General features: G+C 35.8%; 1 protein-coding gene across 1 annotated transcript; it reads right to left on the bottom strand.

Moving 5' to 3' along the window:
- Positions 1 to 19,065: 19,065 nt before the first annotated feature.
- LOC145996732 (uncharacterized) lies at positions 19,066 to 21,747 on the bottom strand. The gene is made up of 2 exons (XM_083133258.1): positions 20,540 to 21,747; positions 19,066 to 19,327 (listed from the first exon to the last, which is right to left on the bottom strand). Exons 1-2 carry the CDS (start codon positions 21,718 to 21,720, stop codon positions 19,066 to 19,068), a joined length of 1,443 nt encoding a protein of 480 aa, XP_082989384.1. The 5' UTR covers positions 21,721 to 21,747.
- Between the last annotated feature and the right edge of the window lie 2,684 nt (positions 21,748 to 24,431).

Below are 24,431 nucleotides of genomic sequence, written 5' to 3'. Positions count from 1 at the left end.
TGCTGATATTTCCCCCACATAGAAGCCACAACAGATATTGCTGGTGAGGATGTAAATGGGATTAGAGGTCTGACAGATTCCTTGTGGTAGATGGTGAATTTGCTAGTGGCAGTGTGGATCTGGAGGGTGTGGGAAATGACAAAAATGTGGCAGGTTTTGCATCATAAGTGGTTACACTTGTGGTTGGGGAGTGGCTGCAAGTTGGTGGTGTATGGTGGACTGTGATACTTTTTAGGTTGGGGAAGGCATTTGCAAACAACTCTGGGCTTGTCGGGGAAGATGTTTTGGTGCCAGAATCACTGTGGAGTGAACATAGTGTGTGTCTGATTTTGTTGAAGTGGGTGTGATATTTTGTGACAAGTACAGGGGGCGTTAGCAGGCCCGTAGCCAGGCAGGGGCCAGGAGGGGCTCAGCCCCCTGGAATTGCTGTCTCACTGCCATCAGTCCCCTTTACATTAGGTAAACTATTTTGCATAATTTGTTTGCAGTGAGGAGTGAAAATATAGACAATGCACATCTTTAAGGATAAATCCACAGAACATGAACAGTATCTATTACATTCGCTCATTTTGTTTATGAGCAGAAGTAGCTGCAAGTATTTAGAAAATTCTCTAGACTTCAGAAAGTTCTTTCATAGGGGAGCTTCTTTATCTGTGCCTTCACTGTCCCTGTTGCAACCTTCCATTTAGACAGAAATCTGTGACTTTGATGTTATCATGCAAGTTCCCTCCGCATCAAAGGTCAACAACAGCTCCCAAGTTTTGAGAAGGAAGGGTAGTTTAATTGCTTCGGCCGAGGGTGGAATATAGTATAGGCACTGTGATTAAATATTGTGTGTTTTTTGTGTGTGATATACATATCTGTATTATCTAAAATAGTATTAATTAACAATTAACACGTCAAGAGATGTTTCAAAAGATGTAGAAAAATGTAGTATTTGTGCATTATATGATATTTATAAATGAATGAGCGCCCCCCCCCCCCACCCACACACACATAATTTGCCTTCATTTAATATTTCTTTTAAAAAATGGACTTGGTTTACAAAGCCACCCCGCTGATAACCCATGAGCCCCCCCCCCTGGAAATCCATTCTAGCTACGGGCTTGGGTGTTAGTAGCAGGTTTATTGATGGAGGTGTATGAAGCAGCTCAGGATAATTATTTAAAAGTGCTTTCTGGACCTGGCAACATTGCTGAACATGCTAATGTTCCCTGTACATTGTTCAGTACACAAACTTTGTTTCTACACCTGAAGATTCAGCTCAGTTATGAAAATTCGAATTTTTCCTGTGTCTGGTGTTTCCTTATGTCTGTGTGTGTATGTGTATTATATATATATATATATATATATATAATTTGTGTGTGTGTGTGTTGTGACGGTGCTGTGAATCCGCACAATATAATTATATGTTTATTGAAATTATTAATTTCATATTATACAAATCACTTTATATTAACGTTTAAAAATATGTATAATTATTACTTTGTACAACGTTAATTATGTTTTATGTTATTCATTGCACTCTACGCTGTATAAACGAGATATTTATAATTCTAACGTTGCTATAGCAACGAGAATCAATAGTCAGTATGTAGTAGTGTGTCTGACAAAAATGGACATATAGGTAATAGTGAACTGCATATTGCTTAGTTATTTCACTAATATATAGACCTATAGAAGTTGTATCTTCACCTTCGCGTTTTATTTCAAATATTTAGGAACTAAATGTGATCGTGCAAATGATTGAATTGTGAACGTCACAGTATAATTGGTGGTCCAGTATTGTGGAACGTTATCAGCACGATCTTGAGTGATGTGTTTTGCGTAAGTGTTAACTTACACCATTGTTCTCGTGAATCTAGTTTGTACATAAATTTATATTATGTACGCATCAAGTAATCCTTATAATCTGAGATCCAAAACAAGTCTTACAGCTAGATCTATCAATTGTGGTGATGAACCTGATGAATCACAAAATAAGAATGGTGCCATGAATATGGTGAAGTGCTGCAAAGACCCCGATAAGGAAAGGTTGGTAGCTTGTGAAAATTGTGGCCATTGGTATCATTTACAATGTTTGGGTTTGTCCGATAAGCATTGGGAGTTATACCAGTTAAATGAAAATTATTTCTGTACAGATTGTGATCCGTCTTATGATCCGTTCAGTATTGAAGCTTTTGTACAATGGAGAAGAAGTAAAGAAAATGTTCAAGAAATTGACATTCGTCCTTCTGTGTCGGCAGAGACGTCAACGGGGCAAAGTAATGTTCCTTTTCAAATGTTTGATCTGATGGCAGAGTTAAGAAAAATGAGCGAGTCACAACAGATGGAATTTACAAAAATTAGGGAAACTCAAGATTCTATGAGGCAAACTCAAGATTCTATGAGGCAAACGCAAGAGTCTCAACAGCTTGAGTTTACAAAAATGAGGCAAACTCAAGATTCTATGAGGCAAACTCAAGAGTCTCAACAGCTTGAGTTTACAAAAATGAGGCAAACTCAAGAGTCTCAACAGCTTGAGTTTACAAAAATGAGGCAAACTCAAGAATCTCAACAGTTTGAGTTTACAAAAATGAGGCAAACTCAAGAGTCTCATCAGCTTGAGTTTACAAAAATCAGGGAATCTCAACAGGAAATTCAAAATTCACAGCAACTACTCAAGCTTGACTTCCACGAATTGAGTACATCGTTACGAAAGGAATTAGCTGAAGTTGCCGAGTCCTGCAAATTAGCAACACGTTCATTACATCAGGAAATGGAAAGAGAAGTGCAAGGACTAACAGAGAAAATCGAGGAAGTCAACACTACTTGTTCAAAGAATTCTGATAAACTTGCTGGATTGAATGATCAGATTACAGAATGTCAGAACAATGTTTCAGGGTTGTCTCGGCAAGTTCAAAGACTTGAAGTCGTTGTGAGCAAGGACGAAATAACTAAGCGCGTGGAAGCATGTGAGGAAAATATTACTAAGTTAACATCTAATATTTCGACTAATGTTGAATCAAGTAATCCTGTACAAGTTTACAGTTCTCATGTGAATAGTAACTGTCAACCTGGTATTCCTGCACGGAACCTAACCTCTCCTAAATCATCTGATTCTTCAGCGTGTGATGTTTCTGATGATGAACACAATCGCATTGCTTCACAAAGACACAAACGTTCTAGAAATAATCGAGTGAGAACTAGTAATACTAACAAGTTATGTCAATCAACCCGTTCTTTATATTCTGATGGTTCTGGTCAGGAAAGAAAGAGGCAAGTAAACCAAAAGTCAGCAAATCCGCAGAATCATCGATGTGATTATCCTGACAATTGTATGCGTTCGCTTACTCAAGAACCTCGACGGTTGGTAAGATTGAATGAACTTACTGTTCTTCCTAAATATTCTGGAGATCCTGAAAAATCAAGTCCACGTAAGTTTATTAAAACTTTAACGTCCTACTTAGACTTACTGCAAGTTCCTGACATGCAAAGGCTTGAATGTATTACTAATTGTTTTCAAGGACCTGCAGAAGGTTGGTATAATACTCATGTCGATTCGTTTACATCGTACAAACAGTTTGTTGACGAATTTCTGAATCACTACACGTCTTATTCGTTAACTCAGGCTCAATTATCTGAACTTAGAAGTCGTAAATATGATCCTAAATCGACGAGTAGTATGGAAGTTTTTGCTATTCGTACGCATTCAGCATATTATAATTTAGTTGATCGTCCGAATGATGCAGAAGTTATTGATATTTTAATCAATCAGTTGCCCACATCTATTGCACAAACAATATTAGCTGCTAGATTAGTTAAAATGGATGATGTAATTGCGTTACTAAAGAGGTTGGATTTAGTGAATTCAAGATCAAACAAGAGTTTTAATGTTCATGATAATGTACGTGAAAAAAATTTCCGACATGATGGGAATAATTCTAAAAGTTTTACTGACAATAATAGTGCAAGGGCAAAACTGAGAGTTCAGAGTGTTGCTAAAAGTTCATCGTTGGTGAACGATGATGAACCTAATGGAAATCAAGGTTCAAGACGTAACGTAAGACTTAATGATACTGTTCATTTTGTTTCTTCTAGCGATGAAAATAAACGAAATAAGATTCCACGTACAGATGTTCCGTTTGTTGCTGAAAACCAACAATCAAACTCTAGCCAGAAGACGATGATATTTAATAGAAATAATAATTTTGGGAAACCTAACCTAACTAACAGACCATATAATCGTTACAGACGTAATGGTGCAGGAACTCAAAATTTCCGGCAAAATAGAAGTCCACAAAGCTCACGATACTTCAACAATAATGGTAGATTTATGAGCAACAGTTTCAATGCCAGAAACGAGCAAGAACAACAGCAATTTACACTGCGTCCTAACTCTCAGTTCTCTAATAATTTCCACTCATTCCAACCATGCAGTGTATGTGCCAATTGCGGATATTCGTCTTCTCAGTTGTCAACGGGAAACAGTTGCAATGCAACTGCAGTGGCGAATGCTCCATTAAATGAAAATGCTCCATCTTTCGATCCAAGAGAAACTTCTTGTAAACAGTTCATTTCTTCTGTCCCTGAAGCAACATTAAACGAACGTCGCGGGTGAACGTGGACCAGTTTGCTCGCACTAACATAATGGAGGGTCCGTCTAAATCATATCGTAGTGATAATATAGGCACAACTTGTCAGTATGCTGTATTAAGTAATTCCGTTTTACCTGAAGTTGATCATTGTTATCCACTTTCAATATTTTTTCAATTAGATTGGTACGAAGATGAACCTACTTGGATTTTAAATGATACTGGTATACCTACTCCTATTACTGATCAACCTTTGATCACAGGAACAGTTTGCGGTATTACGATACAGTGTGTCATCGACAGTGGAAGCCAGTGTAATTTAGTCAGTTATGAATTATGGTGCAGTATAAAATCAATTATTCCGAGTGCCAAACTGGATACAGTGGATCAACTTAAGTTATTGCCGTTTGCAGGACATCAGAAGTTTCGTGTTGCTGGTCGGAAGATTATAAGTATTTCAATTAACTCGGAAGTTTTTACTTTGGAGATGTTCGTATTGAAGCAACTGCATGCTGAATTAATTCTCGGAATACCATTTTTAAGGCAATACAAAGCTGTACTCGATTTTAGAAGAAACGAAATAAGTTTGATGGCGTCTACTGGTTCCGAATTAGTTCAGCCATTTAACTCTAGCAAAATCACAACTGATAGGGATCGCTGCCAGATGCAGGAAGTTACTATAGTCAAAGAAGCAGAAAATTTACTTGTCGTTTCTCTAGATCAGATCACAACGAAGGTGCGGTCGTGTGAATCACTCAACACGGAGCAGCAGTCTCAGCTTGAGAATCTAATAATAGAATATCATAGTTTGTTTTCTGATCAACCCCGATCTGCATTCGTAGAACCTTATCAAATTGAACTAGACACAAAGGAACCAATCAAGGCACCTATATATCCGGTACCGTTCGCCAAAAGAGCAGCGTTAGAAAGGGAACTAGAGAAATGGAAGGCCTGGGGAATAATTAAAGAGATGTCTTCGCCTTATTTGAACCCAGTACATATCGTCCCAAAATCTAATGGTGAGTGGCGTCCAGTGGTGGATTTTCGTCGCCTAAACCAACATGTAATTTCACCACTTACCCATGTTGAACCGATAAACGAGCTACTTCAACATTTTAAGGGTGCAAGATATTTTTCTTCAATTGATCTCTCCTGTGGATATTTTCAAATACCACTTACGCCCGACTCATATAAGTACACAGCTTTTTCGTATCGAGGACGACAGCACGTGTTTTGTTACTTGCCATTTGGTATAAAATCAGCTGTTTCTGTTTTTGTTGAGAGAATGAATAAGGTGTTTGGACCAGGGACTTATTCATTTCTGATGATATATGTGGATGACATTTTAATATTTAGCCCAACAATAGAGAAACATTTTGAACATCTTGATTATGTTCTACAGACATTGCAGATGACGAACATGTCCATAAAATTTGCCAAATGCAAATTTTTCCAAACGGAAATTAAGTTTTTGGGTCATGTGGTGTCTGGTTCTGAGATTAAGGTCGATCATGATAAAGACTCAGCTATTCTACAGTTTCCTGTTCCTCAAAACAAAAAGTCACTTCGCAAATTTTTAGGACTGGCAAATTGGAGGAATCGTTTTATACAGGGATTTTCAGATATCGCTAGTCCATTATATCAAATTTTACGCAAGAATGTGCCATTTTATTGGACACCTCAGTGTCAAGAAGCTTTCTTGTTATTAAAGAATGCTCTAATTTCAGCACCAGCATTGAGTCAACCCGACTTTGAGTTGAGGTTTTGTGTTTCTGTTGATGCAAGCCAGAAAGGATTAGGTTGTGTACTTTGGCAAGTTGATAATGATGAAATTCGTGTCATACAATACGGCAGTCGTTCTCTTAGAGGAGCAGAGATTACATATAGTACACACGAATTGGAATGTTTAGCTATATTATTTGCTCTGGAGAAATTTGCTATATATCTTAAAGGAACTGATTTCAACTTATATTCAGATCATAAGTCGTTGTCTTGGCTTAAAACTGCACAATCACTTAATTCTCGTCTTACGAGATGGGCTCTCAAACTGCAGTGTTTTGATTTCACGTTATATCATGTCCCAGGAGTTTCGAATAATATTGCTGATACGTTGAGCAGATTTCCGCCTTGTACTACTTATTCTGCACTTGATGATAAATTATATATCAATCAAGTAATTATGGAAGATTCACAAGATGATACTTCTTCTATTTGGTTAAAAGCTCAACGAGCAGATGAAAAATGCAATAATATAATTTCTCACCTGGAAGATAGTACAACGGATAAAGACTTTACAAAGTATCTTCTTCACAACAAAGTTCTTTTTTATAAACCCAATTCCGATGAAATTTGTAAACTTGTAGTGCCACGTGAGCTTATACCTTTGGTATTGCACAAAATGCATGATTTAAATGGACATTTTGGTTATCAGAAGGTTTTAACAGCTTGTAGAAGAGCATATTTTTGGCCGTACATGAGAAAATCAATTAGAAATTACCTGAAAGATTGCTTAGAATGTGCACGAACAAAGATTGTAGGTCGGCCGTTGCGGAGAGATGAATATCACGTCGTTTCTCACAAACCACACGATTTCCTCTCTATTGATTTAATCGGAAAATTACCAAGATCACGTACATATGAATATCTCCTCACAATTGTAGACGTTATGTCAAAGTTTGTTATGATTTATCCGTTAAGAAAAGCGACTGCCAGGGAAATTATCAATCGTTTTGAAGAACAATATTTTAAACATTACCCTGTATGCAATGTATTATTATCAGATTGTGGAAGCCAATTTACATCAAATGAGTGGAAAACCTACATGGATTCAAGGAAAATTAAGCATATTACTACCACTACATACAATCCGAAATCTAATCCTATTGAGAGGTACAATAAGGAGATTGTTAGGTTACTGCGATTATTCTGCAATGATAATCACACCAGTTGGTATCCAAAAATAAATTCTATTATTCAGTTATTAAATCATTCATGCTCTTCAGTTACCGGATTATCTCCTAGTGAACTTTTCTTACATGAAGATATGAAGGACTCAATATTTGAAGAAATCGGCTGGCCAGAACAAATTAAATCTTTGCCATGGAAACGCAAATTGTTTTTAGCAGAAATCAAGACTAGACAATCTAGAAGAAGTAGGAAGATTAAGAATGCATTGAACTCGATCAAACTTCAAACAGGAGATTTGGTTATGATAAAAAATAGGCAAGTTAGTTCCAAAATTAACAGCCAGATTCATAAATTGTTCAACTTGTATATTGGGCCATTCCTTGTCAAGGAAATTAAGAACAATAATGCAATTCTTTACACAATGAACCAGCAATATTATGACAAGGTGAACTTTTCAAATCTTCGAGTGTTTAACTGTTCGGAAGAAAAGAGGAATCAACTTTTGTCTGAGAATTAAATTTATGAGAGTAGATACTTGAAAAAAATGAAACCATTCTGTTTATTATTTTGTACAATTGAATGTTGTATTATGTTCTGATTTGTTATTACCTGTTAGGCACAAATCTGTTTATGTGCACGTTGTTGTCGAATGTCAGATAATATTGTCCATTTGTAACTTTGTTGTAGTTATGTTGATACACATCTGACTGATTTATAAATGAAAACACCTCCTCGTTGTTTCGTAGTTTTCATTTTCCCGGAGGAGGGGAATGTTGTGACGGTGCTGTGAATCCGCACAATATAATTATATGTTTATTGAAATTATTAATTTCATATTATACAAATCACTTTATATTAACGTTTAAAAATATGTATAATTATTACTTTGTACAACGTTAATTATGTTTTATGTTATTCATTGCACTCTACGCTGTATAAACGAGATATTTATAATTCTAACGTTGCTATAGCAACGAGAATCAATAGTCAGTATGTAGTAGTGTGTCTGACAAAAATGGACATATAGGTAATAGTGAACTGCATATTGCTTAGTTATTTCACTAATATATAGACCTATAGAAGTTGTATCTTCACCTTCGCGTTTTATTTCAAATATTTAGGAACTAAATGTGATCGTGCAAATGATTGAATTGTGAACGTCACAGTGTGTGTATGAATGGTCATCAATGTTATGTTAAATTAGACATTAAATCAAACAGAATGCCAAATATTGAAGAAGCAAATACAAATATATCCTTTATTGTAACTGCCTGGATGTGCACGCACAAATTATCCAATTATATCTCAAGCTATGTATCATTAATTCATGTGATCAACTACATTATCAAGGCAAACTCCCCAATTATTCCCCTTGGATCTGTGCGAGATTCACAAATTGTACTGATTAGTGATAGTATCCACATTTGAACAATGGAGTTACATGCAACTTATGGCCATGCCTATAAATACTGGGTGATTTTTTTAACCTGAATCATTTGAATATCTTGAAAAAAAATTATCCTACAAAAAAATGTTCCAAATAAAAAGTTGATAGTTTGAAGGGGGAAGTTTAGTGGTGCAACAAAAGAACACCCCCTCCCCCTCTTGTAGGTGGGACAAAGGGACAACTTTGAAATTTCAAATAGAAACCCCTATTTTTTATTACAGATTCGGATTTTACGGAAAAAAATACATAAGTTTTGTCTGAAACATTTTTTTTGATTCATGATAGATGGCGCTATAATCGACAAATTTTCATTTCTTGAATGATTACACTTTAAAACCAATGTATTTCATTTCGCAATTCATTTAAATTCAAAAAATAAAACATTCTCATGCATGAACTTTGTACTAATTCTTGACAAATCTTTTGAGATTTCATTAAGCTGGTAATTCGCCTATTTACAACATTTAAAAGTTAGATTCGATATTTGTTTAATTTTTTTTATTGTTGTGTCAAAGATGCTTAACAAAGCTACAACAGAAAAAATAAAAAATAAATAAAACAATGTCAAGAAACAGTTCCTTTTTAGACTTTTCCTGTTAAATCATTGTTTGTTTATCATTGTTTGTTTTTCATTGATTTTTAGATCACAAGAATGCTCCGAGCGATTAATTTGACTAAGCTGTTGATACTTTTTAATATCAATGGATGTATTAACTGTAGAAGAGAAAATTGAAATGGTTCTCGTGTATGGAGAATCTGGCAGGAATCTCCGTCAAGCTGTCGTTGTTTATGCTCAGCGTTTTCCAGACAGGGTGCGTTCTTTTGCTTCGTTTCAACGTACAGTCAATCAATTTACTACTGAAGGAAGTGTTAAACCTAAACAAGTGACCCGTCGAAGAACAGTTACTGGAGAAGAAAATGAAATTAATGTGTTAGCTGCTGATCCTCATGTCAGCTCGCGAGAAGTAGCTCGAAATTCCGGATTGTCCCAGAGCAGTGTTTTGAAGATTTTACAGCATCATAAATATCATCCATACCATGTCATTGCATCAAGAACTACATGGCGATGATTTTCAAAATCGAGTGACGTTTTGTCAGTGGGCATGTGAACAAATACAAATAAACCCAAATTTCTTTCATCTGGTATTGTTCTCTGATGAGTCATCTTTCACAACCCACAGAATGGTCAATCGGCATAATATGCATTACTGGAGTGTTGAAAATCCACACTGGCTGCGCCAAGTTGAGCATCAGCGTCCATGGACTGTAAACGTGTGGTGTGGAATTATTGATGACAAACTTATCGGTCCCTACTTCATTGATGGAAATTTGAATGGTCAACAGTACCGCGACATTCTTCAAAATGAACTGCCAATATTACTTGAAGATCTTAATCTGGAACTGAGACAGAACATGTGGTTTCAGCAGGATGGATGTCCAGCGCACTATTTGAGAGCAGCACCTGAAGTACTCGACTGTGACTTCAATGGTCGATGGATCGGCAGAGCTGGTCCTGTAAATTGGCCTGCCAGATCACCAGATCTTACTTCACCAGATTTCTTTTTGTTGGGCTACGTAAAAGATAAAGTGTATCGAGAATTGCCAACTACTCGTGAAAATATGATAAAGCGAATACAAAACGCTTGTGCCCTAATTGAAGCAGAGGTACTTTTGAGTTGTGTACATTCATTCGAAGCGCGGATCAATAAATGTATTGAAGTTGAAGGTCACCATTTTGAACACTTAATGTAATTGAGAAGTGAATGTAGTTTACTAGCCATCGAGATATCTAGAGCTAAGAATTGTCGAGTAATTTTGTATTTTCAAAATAAATTTATTTGTTTTACAACAATTTCAAGTCCTGGAACAAAAATGTTTTATTTTTTGAATTTAAATGAATTGCGAAATGAAATACATTGGTTTTAAAGTGTAAACATTCAAGAAATGAAAATTTGTCGATTATAGCACCATCTATCATGAATCGAAAAAAATGTTTCAGACAAAACATATGTATTTTTTCCCGTAAAATCCGAATCTGTAATAAAAAATAGGCGTTTCTATTTGAAATTTCAAAGTTGCCCCCCGCCCCACCTACAAGAGGGGGAGGGGTATTCTTTTGTTGCACCACTAAATTTCCCCCTCCAAACTATCAACTTTTTATTTGGAACATTTTTTTGTAGGATGATTTTTTTTCAAGATATTCAAATGATTCAGGTAAAAAAAATCACCCAGTATATAAACACTTCAGCATTAATGGTAGTGTTTCAACATATTTTAAAGTAAAGTAGCATACTGCAACACTGGTGTGAAGAAGGTGTGAAGAGGAAGTTGTTCACACTGATTTTTTTTTGTTTTCTTTGACACTGTACAGGGGATGAACAGATCAAACAGATGAAATAACACATAACAAGCTATGTGGTTATGGTTGCACTTGAGGATGCTACAAAATACAGGATGTTTGTTCATACACTTATTTAAGTTATACTTGGAAATATATTTATCAACTCTGCACATTTGCTGCTTTTCTTTTAATTTTTCGATATGTATCATCTCGTCACTGCATGTGTGCATGAAGCTGTTTTTGTGTGTGTGCATGTGGACATATTGTCAAAAATATATATTTTGTTCATGTAAAATATGAAAATGTATTTTAGTTTAAATCGCAGTTTTAAGTAATACTGACAACGAGGAACTTAGGGATCTGTTGCCCATGGAACATTATTACATATTGAACCATCTTGTGTCATTCAAATTTAATTTTATGTATAAAGATTTACATTTGTTCATATTTACAATGTATATTTACAATATAAAATGCACTATGACCACTGAGATACAATTCTGCTGAAACATGTTTTTTAATAACAAAGAAAGTCTATCTTCATGGATTTTCAATTCTTCTTCAAATTCTTGTGCACAAACTTTTAGGATGTGTTTGGCATAGCAGGATGACTTCTTAGAATTTTAACTGCAAAATGATTAAGAAACATTTATTAAAAAGTCACAGGATATATATTTACAGTTTTCAGATACTTTAAGAGTCATTGTTTTAAAATTCGAAGAAAAAATTGATTTTAGGATAGTTGAATTTTCTTATCTCCATGATATTTTTTACATGTTGAAGTAGGTCATGAGAAAATAATATTGTGCAATTTTGAGAGTGAAAACATTTTCCCTCCCATATAGAAAATGTCAAATTTCAAGGTCATATCATCCACTTTTCATGAAAAGTGAAACGTGAGTGATATTATGAAATTGATAAAGGGACCCTCAAAAATAACAATCGCCACCAGACCTGGATTCGAACCCAGGATCCTGGCATCATAGTGTTCAATGGTAACCATTCTACCATGAAGACTCGGCCTTAGACCTACCTGAATTGAAATTTGGTTATTTTGGTAATCTTGCACACAGTATAGTGTTACAAGTGCAGACTTTTTCAGGAAAATTTGGCAAAATGATGGCTGGTAAAAGAATGTATAGGTAATTCCATCATGCTTTCGAAAATCCTTGGTATGGCAGTGTCTGTAGAGTTTTGTTTTTAAACTCACTTTTTGCACAGGAAGGCTAATTGGAACTGGGACTTGCAGTTTAAAGTGAAATCAGAACCACTTATACCTCCACCTTGCATCAAACCCGGAACCCCTTGGCAACAAGGAGGCTTTATTATTACTACGCTATCTATCAAAGAAAGAGAAGAAAACTGCCGCAAAACTTGTCATAAGTTACAACAAAGAAAGAGAGGAAAAAAGGCTGTTCCACTTTCTGATGGGGGAGGAAGTGTGATAATTTACATAAACCTTAAATATTTTTTTTCTCTTTTTGCTCGAAAATGAGATGGCCTCAATGATTTTTCATTTTCTTGTTTTAATATTATGCATTCACCTACAAAATGGCATACTTAGTTTTTTCTGCCCTGTCCCTGTTCTGTGATAAGCCTAATTCTAAAGTTGTATATTTTGCGATTTTTTAGTATTTAAAGGGTTATATCTGCTAACAGCATCAATATCCAAGTTATATGCTGTATCAGGTAGCTTGTCCCTATAGTGAGCTTCCATGCCCAAAAAATATAATTTTAAGATACTGTTGCTTAACCAAGATATTGAAAGCCGAAAATAAGAAAAAAAAACTGCATTTTGGACCTTCTCTGTTGTTGCATTACAATGGGAAGGAACAATGCCCCATCAAAACAATTGAATGTATAAAAGCAAACAGTATTATATTAATAGAATATAAAAAGAAAAGTTTGAGGTGATGTTGCTTTCCAAACTTACTCATATTTCACTTTTTATGAAAAAAATTAATTAACATACAAAAAATGAAGCCAAACAAAAAGTATAACTGTCTCACATTGTTTGAATTTCAAATAATGGCTCTTAATAACTGAAAAAGTATTTTTGAGAGAGGACTCTTGAATTTTATATTCTGATATCATAAATGTTAGATATTTAAGCATGAACACATTTGATAATACACTTTTCAACATTTTTAAAGGATCCTTACACAAGGAATTATGACTGTCATGCACATCTGCTTACTCTGACTATTCTACTTTGGCTCTATTTTAAAATAGGGTGGCGCATATTGTATGTACCAACTTTAAATGATAACTGAGAGACAGTGAGTGCTTGTACTAACTTTATATAGTTATGAAATAAAAGTATATACATAGGCATTTAATGCAGTATATAATTTATTGATTGATTTGGTTTACTTAACTTTGCTTTTTGTGTCACGTTTGGCTAATTTGCAAAGATGGGGATGAGTGATGATATGATGAAATGGATGAATTGACATTCACAAACATACAAGCCAAGATTCGAACCCAAGACCCCTGGGATCGTAGTATGATATGATGTGCTAACCACTCCACCATGGGGAAATAGAGTATATAATGTGGACAATCATTAGCACACCTTGAAAGTAAGGTCCTCTTTCTGCTTTGATGCACTGTTCGAGGTGATGTAGGACAGCATCCATGACACGTCTCAACATTTCCTGTGGAATAGTGCGTATTTTACACCTGATGGCAGTCTTCAATTTGTCATTAGTCTACAAACGATGTGCAAAGGCCATCTGCTTCAGGTAACCCTAGAGGAAGTAGTTCAGAGCTATCAAATCTGGGGAGCTGGATGGTCAAATCAAATCCCCAAAGTGGGAAATGAGAGGATATGGAAAACTCTCTTGGAGTAAAGTCATACTTGTGAGTGTCATGTGTGCCATTGCATAAATGGTATCCACCAACTGCCTTGTCCGCAATTTTGGGATTAGGAAATTCTGGAGCAATTCATAGTACCAGTACGTCCAGCACCATCTTAGGAAAATAGGGACCAATAACCCCACACATGCCAATTGCACATCATACCACCATTTTTTTACTTGTGTGAGGCTTGTAATAGTTGAGGACTTTCATGGGACCAGTACCAAAAATTTTGTTTATTCACATAGCCTGAAAGAAAAAGTTTGCTTCATCTGACATCAGCAGGTGTTGGAGAATGTGGTTCTTTGTTCATCATTGCAAGGAAGTCAATGAACGTGGTGTGCCTCTTTGCTGGCATCATATCTAAAATTTGTGCATAACATCATGCTGAGCATCGAGGACTCTGTTTAGTGCTGAGTGAACATGCTCCAAGTTCTCTGGCATTCGAATATTTCCTTTCTGGCCTGGCAACTCATGGTTCACAACAGTACCTGTGGCTCTCCACTGTCTAATCCCCCTCAGAATGCTGTGTCTCTCTGGTGCATGATGAGATTCACTGTTTCTCTTCAGTGTCCTCCAAGTCTCCGTGGTGAAGCCTGTATGAATAAAGGCTCCCAATATCACAATCTGCGTCTGCATTGGCCAACGCTCCATGGTACACCAACTACAGACTCCCAACTTTCCACAGATGTAGGTATGTCACATATATCACATACATTCTTGCAAGGTAGCCAAATCAAACTGTTTGATACAATATATGCCACCCTGTATTTGGTGTATTTTTCCTTTGTCTATCCATATTGTAATTTATGAATCAATTTAATATTTCAAATTTTCAACTACATATAAGTGTCATCATGTTGAATAAGGCTGGTGTAGTAAAATGATTAAAACACTAGTATAAATAGCAAACTTTGTTTTAATATGCCTTAAAATAAGCAATATGCAGCAGAACTATCACAAAGAGAATACACTGATATGTAGAGCCCGGAAGTTTGGCAAAATGCCTCTTTTTATCTACTGCATATATTGATAACATTTTTCCGGATGTATGTTTCTTATGTTGTTTCGAATGTTTTAGAAGCCTTTTCATTTTGCCTATTTTGCCCATTTGGGATCCCACTGCCAATTTTTAATTATAATGCCTTTTTTGCCTTTTTCAATGAAATTTGATCATTTTTTTAAAAAAAAATGTGTATACAAATTATTTTCCTCCCACAAAACGTTGTTGGCATTTATTTTTCTTCCGTTTATTATGTGAATACTTTTCGCCTTATTTAAGTAATATTGAACTCGTGCATGTTTCAACATTGCTGAAGGAGAAAAGTGTGAGAAAAATGTATTTCATGCTCAGTTAGGATATTGCCTTTCGGTTAACATTTCCTTGTGCATGATTGACTGCTGAAGTGGACAGGTTGATTTCGAACACAAAGAAGATATTTCTCCCTCTCGAACCTGAAAATTTAAGGAAGTTGCATCTGAGTTTAGTTTACCTCCGCAACCAGTCTTGACCAGATGGGGAACTTGGATATCAGCAGTTATATATTATGCTAACAACCTTGAAAAATTCAGTGAGGTGATCGATGCTCTTCCAGAAAATGAAGCAGCTTCAATTCATGAAGTGAATAAACTCCTGTGCTATTCAAGTTTATTTTTGCACATTATAGTGCATTCCCAGAGCCAATTACAATTATAGCATCCATGAAAATCTTCGAGGAATCTATGCAGCAGATGATGGAAGTGCCAGGAGAAAAGGAGTCAGCTGTTGCGGAAAAGTGCAGACGGGTAGTAATTGCAAATGAGGACTTGAAACAATTGAAAACAATTTGTGATATTCTAAAAGGTGAAAATGCTGTTACCGAAATGAGTCCAGTGTAACGTTTTTAATATTTAATATTATAAACTCTACAAAAGGTGAAAATTGACGTAAAAAAAATAGTACAATTTTCGGCCATCGAGGCCGCTAGCCTCGATTGCTCGACCGGTGCTGCCTCTCGCGGAGCACTCGGTATACACGGGCTGGACGTAAACCGCACACAGTGCAACAGAGGAGCTGATACTGACTGGAACGGAACTTGACCACTCCCCCTTTGGTCGCCAGAAGCCAGCGAGAGACGTACCTAGCCTGAGGCCTGCGAAGACGGAAGCCTTCGTTGCTCGTGACTCGTAAAATGGACTGCATCTAAAGGAATAATTACGGTGATTGGAGTGCGGCATGGCAGGACCTTTTTGAGGCTGAACTTTTCTGTTATAATAGGTACGTAAACTCTCTGCTGTGCTACAAGAACTTTATAATTGTGCCAACGTTCCAGATCGTCCCCCCCTTTTATCAAAAAGTAAAGTCTATACTAATCCTTTACATTAGTCCTCCAACGTGAACTAAGGATAAGATTAGTTCGCTAAAATTGTCAAAAAAGTGAATTGGGCGATTTATTAATTTGAATTTTGATTCACATCTTGTTCCCGTCGCCCAAGGACTTATTACGTTCAAAAAATTGAACTTTTGACCTGCGCGCATTTACTTACTTGAATCTACGAACGTAACAATTGCATTTGTGGTCGACGTGGTATAATCGCTCCGCCCATTCGACGTTCCGATTTTACGAACTAAGACTTTGGTTAAATTTTCTCGCATACGAACAAAAGAAATCTACGTGTTCTCTGCAACGTATATCACCTTATCCGGGACTCATGTTCCTTCCCTCCTTTGCCCCTTTCTCGGTAGCATTTAAATCAGGAGAATTGAGTTAATGTTAATGAATGGCAAAAATAATGCCGTAAGGCAAATCAGGGTAAAATCTAAATGAAGACTTGCAACGCAATTAACATACATGGGAAATAATTGGGAAGTATTTGTTAATTCTCTAATGTGGATTGTTTAATTGGATTTAAGTAATATAGGCATATGCATTTTTGTTACGCATGATTGAAAGATGCTCGTTAACTGTTGTAAATTAATTGTACACGCAGGACGTGTTTGTAAATTTGACGTGCTCTCACGTCGTTCATGTGAATAGTGTTTTGGCTTACGCTGATTGTTCTGTTTTGACTATTTTACGAGCTTTTTGGTGTTCTTGAAATACATATAGTAATTGATTAACGTAGTTGTCTTGTTGATGATTCACAAATACAAATTGACCTTTTGCCTTACTTGAAAATGGTATTAAACAAATGAATGCGTGCATAAAACGCAAGACACGAGTTTAAGAGATGATTGAAATCCAGGTTCCATTTTGTCAATTGTAGACGCGGTAGACAAATAGAGTTAGTGTTATAGAAAATTGTAAGGAGAAATTAACGCAACGGAGAAAGCACGGTGTGCCATTCGTTGGCGGACCCTTTTGACCATATACGTACGCTTATACATATATACGTCTATTTTTTGTGTATATGGTATTACAGGGCTTTGTCTCGCGTTTCTCGCCGGCATTGCTCGTAGACTCTTGCACTGCCGATCGAGAAGGGCGACACAAATCGTAACTTGTAATATATAGTGTGAGGCTTCAAACATCGTTCAAAGTTGCGATTGCCGCGCGGCCGCTTTCCAGTTTAAATATCGCGAGTGATCACAACTAACCCCCACTATATCATTACACCAGCCACATTAGCTTGTTTTATGTATGCTCCAATAACTTCTGTCGAAGTAGGAAGATCATTTTCTATTATGAATAACATTCTCTCTCTGACAGACGACTATCAATGAATGTTGAGAACTTAAAAAAACACCTTGTAGTTATGTGCAATCAAGACGGAGAAAATTGAAATGCTCTTCCCAATGTAGATTTTAACATGTTGCCAGAAATTATAGATAAAAGTAAGCGACTTCCAAATGTGCTTTTTTTCGGTTTATTTTGCCTTTTTTCATTTTTAGTGCCTATTTTCCACATTATAAATGCCTTTTTGCCTGCCTATTTTAACGAAAATAAATGCCTGAACTTCCGGGCTCTACTGATATGTATCATGATATATAGCAATAAACATATTTCAAATATGAGTGTGCATAATGAAGAACTTTCATGCAAACTTGTGTGCTAAAGTTGGATTATAAGACTAAATTTCACCCTCCACAAAATGACTCCAGACCTCATAACAAAAGCACAAAAAATACAGAAAATGCATGTGAAAAGCTATTATTAAGCTATTAGATACAGCAAAAAAATGCATACATTAGTGCGGAGTCATGTTGCCTTTACTTTTGAGAAAAATTTGTATGCGCTTGGGCATGGAATCACTAAGACTTCGGAAGTAATTTAAGTCCATGTCAATGCACCATATTTTTTTAGTTCTGTTTGGAGAGTCTGTAGGTTCTGAATCTTTCTTTCCCAGGAATTGCTTCATACGATACCAACAATTTTCAATTGGGCTGAGATCGGGGCTATTCCCAGGCCACTCTAACATCTTTATCTGTTGTTTTTCAAGCCATTTCCTTACCTTCTTAGTCGTGTGGCAAGGAGCGTTATCATTTATGAAAAGATCACACTCATGGATCTGAAGCATATCCACTAAATGGTCCTTAAGAACGTTGATATATCGGTCTGCGTTCATCGTCACGTTTTGCGGTAAGAAATATAAACCTGCCCTACCCTTTTCACCTGAAAAACACCCCCACACCAATACAGACTGGGCGTGCCTAATTGTATACTTTGGGTCATATCGATCTGAAGATGATGGACATTGAACCTTACCAGCTCCCATTCGGAACATTTGGAATGAGCTTTCATCAGAAAACATGACTTTCCTCCACTGTGCTGGTTTCCAGTGTGCATATTTTTTGCAAAAGCAAGACGGTCTTTCTTCATGTGGGCAGTGAGTAGTGGCTTCTTAGCAGCAGTACAACATGGCAAATCCAAGTCTTCCTGTAAACTGTGCTGGATCATGCGAACACTAACGTTTTCCAGCAGACTTGGGTGCATTTCTTTAAGTTCTGATGCTGTCAGTCAAGGGTTTTTCTTTATTTCTCTCATTAGGAGAGCGTCTGTAGATTTGGTTGTTTTTCTTTGCTTCCCACCACCGAATTTGTGCTTTTGAATGACAGTCAGAGTCAGTCCTCTGACGGCTGCCAGTACCTTCATTATGGATGATTTTGCACGACCTGTTTGTTTACATATCGTCTTTATCGGGACGTTTTCATTTTGCCATGCAATAATGCTGGCTTTTTCCACACTACTACAGTACTTTCTCGGCATATCACAAATACACCTGTACAGTATTCAAATATCCAACACAAATACAGTAGGAAAATATCCACATGAAAAAACAGCAATTTATCACACACACTACAGCAGAAAGTCACCCTTCCTGTGTCAACTAACAATACGAAATGAAATGAACTCACTTATCAGCAGTAATACACTGTTGCCAGATATGTTCATGCAGAAACATTTCCGTGTTCGAAACAAAACAACACTAGATACAAGGCTACAAAGTGATACAACGCTTACTATGGCAGACAGGTCTGAAGTCATCTTGCGGTGGGTGTATACCTATTTTAATATTCTGATTACCATATATGTAAATCCATGAATCAAAATGTGAAATAGGACCAAATGTAAAAGAAAAATAATATTGAAACATCTGTCTGTGCAGTTATGAAACTTACAGATAGTGAAACCACTGAGAAAGAGAATTTTGAGGAAACTGTCTGGGCAGTGCCTGGGGTAAACCTGATTGAAACTGGAAAAGTCCGTTTGAACGAGACAAAAAGGCATGGCAGTGATCGGGAAAATGTCCTAAGAAGGAAAGTGACGTAGAAAATGTCCTATGAAGAAAAGTGACATGGAAAAAGAGGTGCATACATAAGGCGAAAGAAGTACATGCTCGGATGGATTGTTACATCTTTCCTTCTTAAAGCTGCATATGCTCAAAAACATCTATGTCAAATATTAGTTTGGCCTGAAAAATTCAGGTCTCACATTCATTAATGCCAATACACCATCATTAGTACAGTGAGTGCAATGTCCTTAAAAATACAAGATGCTTCCCTTGCGTGAATCATGGAAGAAATTCTCTTAGGATATCAATTAGAAAGGTGTTTCCGAGCATTTGAAATCTATGCAGAACTGACCTTGTTGATATTGCAAGAGAGGTTCTACAAGACAAAATGTACCATGCAATGTTCTTCAGTGGAGATTATTTTAAAGCCACATTCAAGATGTCAGTGAATGAAGAATGTAGGCTTACAAAAGCAAATTGTGGAGAGACAATTAATGAATCAAGCATCTCATTGACACATTTCATCAGGGGAAAAAAGTTTAGATTTGTCTTTAATTTGTCATTCAAAATGTGAAGGAAAGCTTCCAAGTTGTTGTTTGATTTTTCAGCTATGAATACATTTTTCATTATTGCCATGTAGTTGTAAATGAGGAGGGAAAAAGTAAGAAAGAAAACATTTTCTTCAATATTCCAACATACCTGTTCCATTCTATCTTAATGTTCTGGAAGGCATCAGTCTTGATGCATAGCACTTTCTGGAAAGATTCATCCAGAACTAAGAATTTCAGTGATTTTCCAAGTTTTGTAACAATATGGAGGAACTCTCCAGTCAGATCACTCATATATGTAAGTCTCAAGTTTCTCAAACACTTGCAACCACCCAGAACAGCTGTCAAACCACAATCGGTTACTTGGCATGCACTGAGGTTCAAGATGCAGAGTAAAGGACAATTCATGGAAATACTTTCTGCAACCTGGTCATCTACTGACCTTGAGGATGACAAACTCAATTCAGTCAAACGTGATCCATTGCCCTCATTGAAGAACTTGCAGAGATCTCTAGGTCCTACTTGTATGGAGCGAAGAGACAGTGACTTCAAATGTAATTTTCCAATGTTGTAGAAATCCTCATTCTTCATTTTTGCACAGTTACTAATTCCAAGTGTTTCCAATTTCTTACACATGCATAATTTCTGGAAGAATATGCCAGAGAGACCATCTCCCTGTATCTTCAGGAGAACAAGAGTCTCTTTCCTCTTCTCAAGCAAGTAGATCAGGACACTCTCCTTTATACACCTGCCATTGCTAATATCTAACTCAGCAAGATTTACACAACTATCTGCAATAGCTTTAAGGTTAGTAGAACTGCCAACAAACCATAAGCATGGAAGGATGAGCTTTTTCAATGGTGACAATTTTCCTAAGGCATCTGAAAATCCAAACCATGTGTGCTCTGAAGCGCAACTTGCACGAACATCAAGGACCTCCAGCATTCTAAGTCTCCTTACAATATTTACAATGACATATCCAGTATCAATGGTGAACACATCCAAATATAAGGCACGAACATTTCTGCAATAGTGGAATAATATATTCAAGGCATTGTTTACAGCATGGCGTATATTACTACTATATTTTCTATTACTTATAATTCTGACGATACCCAACAATGGAGCATGGGAGACAATTTTTACAAATTCCCCCAAAGTAGTATTCTCATCGCAAACAAATACATGCTCCTTCCACAGAAGTGGATCATTCACTAGAGTGTTCCATCGCTTACACACAGAAGTTACTTCCAATACTAGGCTGCTTGTTGGAAGGTATGAGAATATTTCCAGCAATATTTCGTTTGGCAAACTGTTTATATGGACTGCCATGATCAACACTTCCAAGCTGGTGCCAGAGGTATACTTTTGGGATATAATCTGAAATGGAAAATTGAGCAACTGAGTGTAAAGTTTAAGGTCCACTTATTTCACAAATTTATCTATAATTGGGATTAAAAATTACATTCACAGTGAAATTTGAACAAATGACATATGCATCCATTTCATATTGAATTTGGGTAATGTTAAAATTGCATTCATTTTTACCAGAAACAAATGAACTGCACCCAGCAATAAACTCGATTGAAATAGAAATGTTCCATGAGAAATTCAATTTATCATCAACTGTATGAATTGTATACATTTAATGTTATCTTCTAGACCAACATTGTTTAATTTTAAGGATGTGATTGTTTCTTGAGGAACTTATGATACTTTTACAGAATTTTGACTACATATCACATTTCTGTTATACACAATATTTATCTAATAACAATTAAAACATTTGTTTTCAAACCATTTCCCTAGCAATGTCTGTTATGATCTCAATATGTTTGTTCACACCCAAATAACCAATTGATAGAGGTATGCATATTTAGTTTTTGACAGAAACACAAAATGTTAAATAACACACTGCAATGTTCATTTTTCATGATTTTGAAAGATGTTAACTGCATTTTCCTACTATGTTTTGTCATGAAATGATGTTAAATGAACTGCAAAATGTGAAATAAACTCTTAAACAAGAAATTTAGAGTTTATTTAAAGATGTGATACATACTGAGCCCTGAATTATCCTGTGCATTATGCAAATCATGGAAAATTGATTATCCATTTGAGGGGAAACTCTTCAAAATTGTTCTTTGATATTAGTTGTGTGGTTTTTCTTTGATATTCCATCTACTGAAACATTGAAAAATTGCGTTGACATTGGGATTGAGATGATACCACTGTCAATACTCTTACCAATTCCCACCAATAACAATAACGATGCTTGAAAATTGTAACTATTCCAAGGGGGGTCTGAATATTGATAAATTTTACAATATGTTTTCCATTGTAATTACATCATAAAAACTTATCAGAGTTATTGCTTTAAAATATTCACTTTCACTTGAGACATTCATTTAATCACCAATTCCATTTCTTCCAACAAAGTTGTTGAAGAAATAATGAAAATTATGCAGTTATAATGATATTTTCCATTTTATTTAGACTACGCGAAAGTTTTGTGCTGCATTTTTGTGGATAGTAAAAGACATCCAAAATCCAACAAAATATCAGTGATTAAACCAGTCAACCAACAGAGTGAAATGGTCAAAAATTTGCTCTCTTAGGATTTATAGAGCTCTCTGACATGGCATCCCATAATTGGCAGAGGTGGGGTAGGTTGATGGATAATTATGTGGTCTAAAGGATCCACTGACCAATGACATTGTGGGTTAGGCGAACAGCTGACAACTCTGAACTGTAAAAAAGATATATCAAGAATCAGCAATATGAGACCCTGGGTGTTCCCAAGATGAAATATTCCAGAAGTAAAATAGTTTCACACTCGGATCTCCGGGCAATGACTATTAGGAAGTCCTTCGATTAAGGAGAGGATGTACAGTAGGAATAAGGATATTAAATTAGGCACCTGAAATGTTCTGAGCCTTTACTGGCCTGGGGCATTTTATACTACAGTTAATTAGATATTCAAGTATAAATTAGACATAGTAGTTCTCTAGAAAGTTATGTGACAAGAAGATAATTGTAAAATTAAAAATTATAATTATACTTTTTTCTATGGTGGTACTGAAAATCAAAATTTTGGAACAAGCTTCTTCATAAATAATAGAATTATCTCGACCCTTAAAACAATAGAATTTATTAATGATAGATATAATATTCAATTTTACAAGGATGGTGGTAGAAAATTATTTTAATAAACAACAGAAGATAAAGACGACAATACTAAAGATGATTTTTATGCAGAGTTAGAACAGTCTTTGATAAATTTTCCCAGTATAATGTGAAAATTCTGTAATGAACAGATTGGTAAAGAAGATACATTTAAATCCACTACTGGTAAAGAAATCTTCACGAATTAAGTAATGATGATGGAATAAGATTAATTACTTTTGCAACCTCAAAGAATTTTGTGAAAAATATAATCTTTAAATATAAAGATATCCATAAATACGTATACCTGGTCTTCTCAAGGTGGTAGAATCATCTGTGAAAGTGGTCTTTCAATATTTATTGTTGTTCACAAATATTTCCAGTGGTAATGTTAGGTGACTCACATTATATATATATCTTGCTTCCACAAATATACATACGTATAATGGGAAGTAAAGGTTTCCCAAAATGTACAAACAAAATGCAGAAATCTCTGAATCAGCACTGTCATTGTTATAGTTTGTAATATTGTGAAAATGTAAAGGCTTGTCCAAAGATCATTAAACTGGATTTGATCACATCTAGAGTCATAACTTGCATTAATTTTTGTTTTCTAGAATGGTAGCTACATCAAATACAAAAAAATAATTTAAAATGGGCTATTCCATTCCAAAACAAACAGAAATGTGTACTTTTCAACCCTACCCTCTGCAAATTGAATTAAATTTGGTGAATTGGGATGGAACGTAAATCATATGTGCTAATTTTTCAGAGCTCTATAACTGATGTGTTTTTATCAAGAGTTGTCAACTTTAAAAGAAAATCAGCAAGTAGGCAAAATCAAAATAATCATAACTGTTTTTCTGTCAGAGCAGTAG

Source organism: Lepisma saccharinum, chromosome 13 (genome assembly GCF_977018435.1).
Source record: "Lepisma saccharinum chromosome 13, izLepSacc3.1, whole genome shotgun sequence".
In the NCBI taxonomy this organism is placed as follows: Eukaryota; Metazoa; Arthropoda; class Insecta; order Zygentoma; family Lepismatidae; genus Lepisma; species Lepisma saccharinum.
The sequence above is the reverse complement of the archived record's forward strand: the minus strand, read 5'-3'. Positions and strand labels throughout refer to the sequence as shown.

Excerpts from the sequence above, each read along its gene's own strand:
- LOC145996732 (XM_083133258.1), bottom strand. The coding sequence starts at position 21,720 with ATGGCAGTCCATATAAACAGTTTGCCAAACGAAATATTGCTGGAAATA. Across the intron at positions 19,328-20,539 it reads ATTAAGATAGAATGGAACAG|GTGTATTTGTGATATGCCGA; the intron begins GTATGTTGGAAT and ends AATACTGTACAG.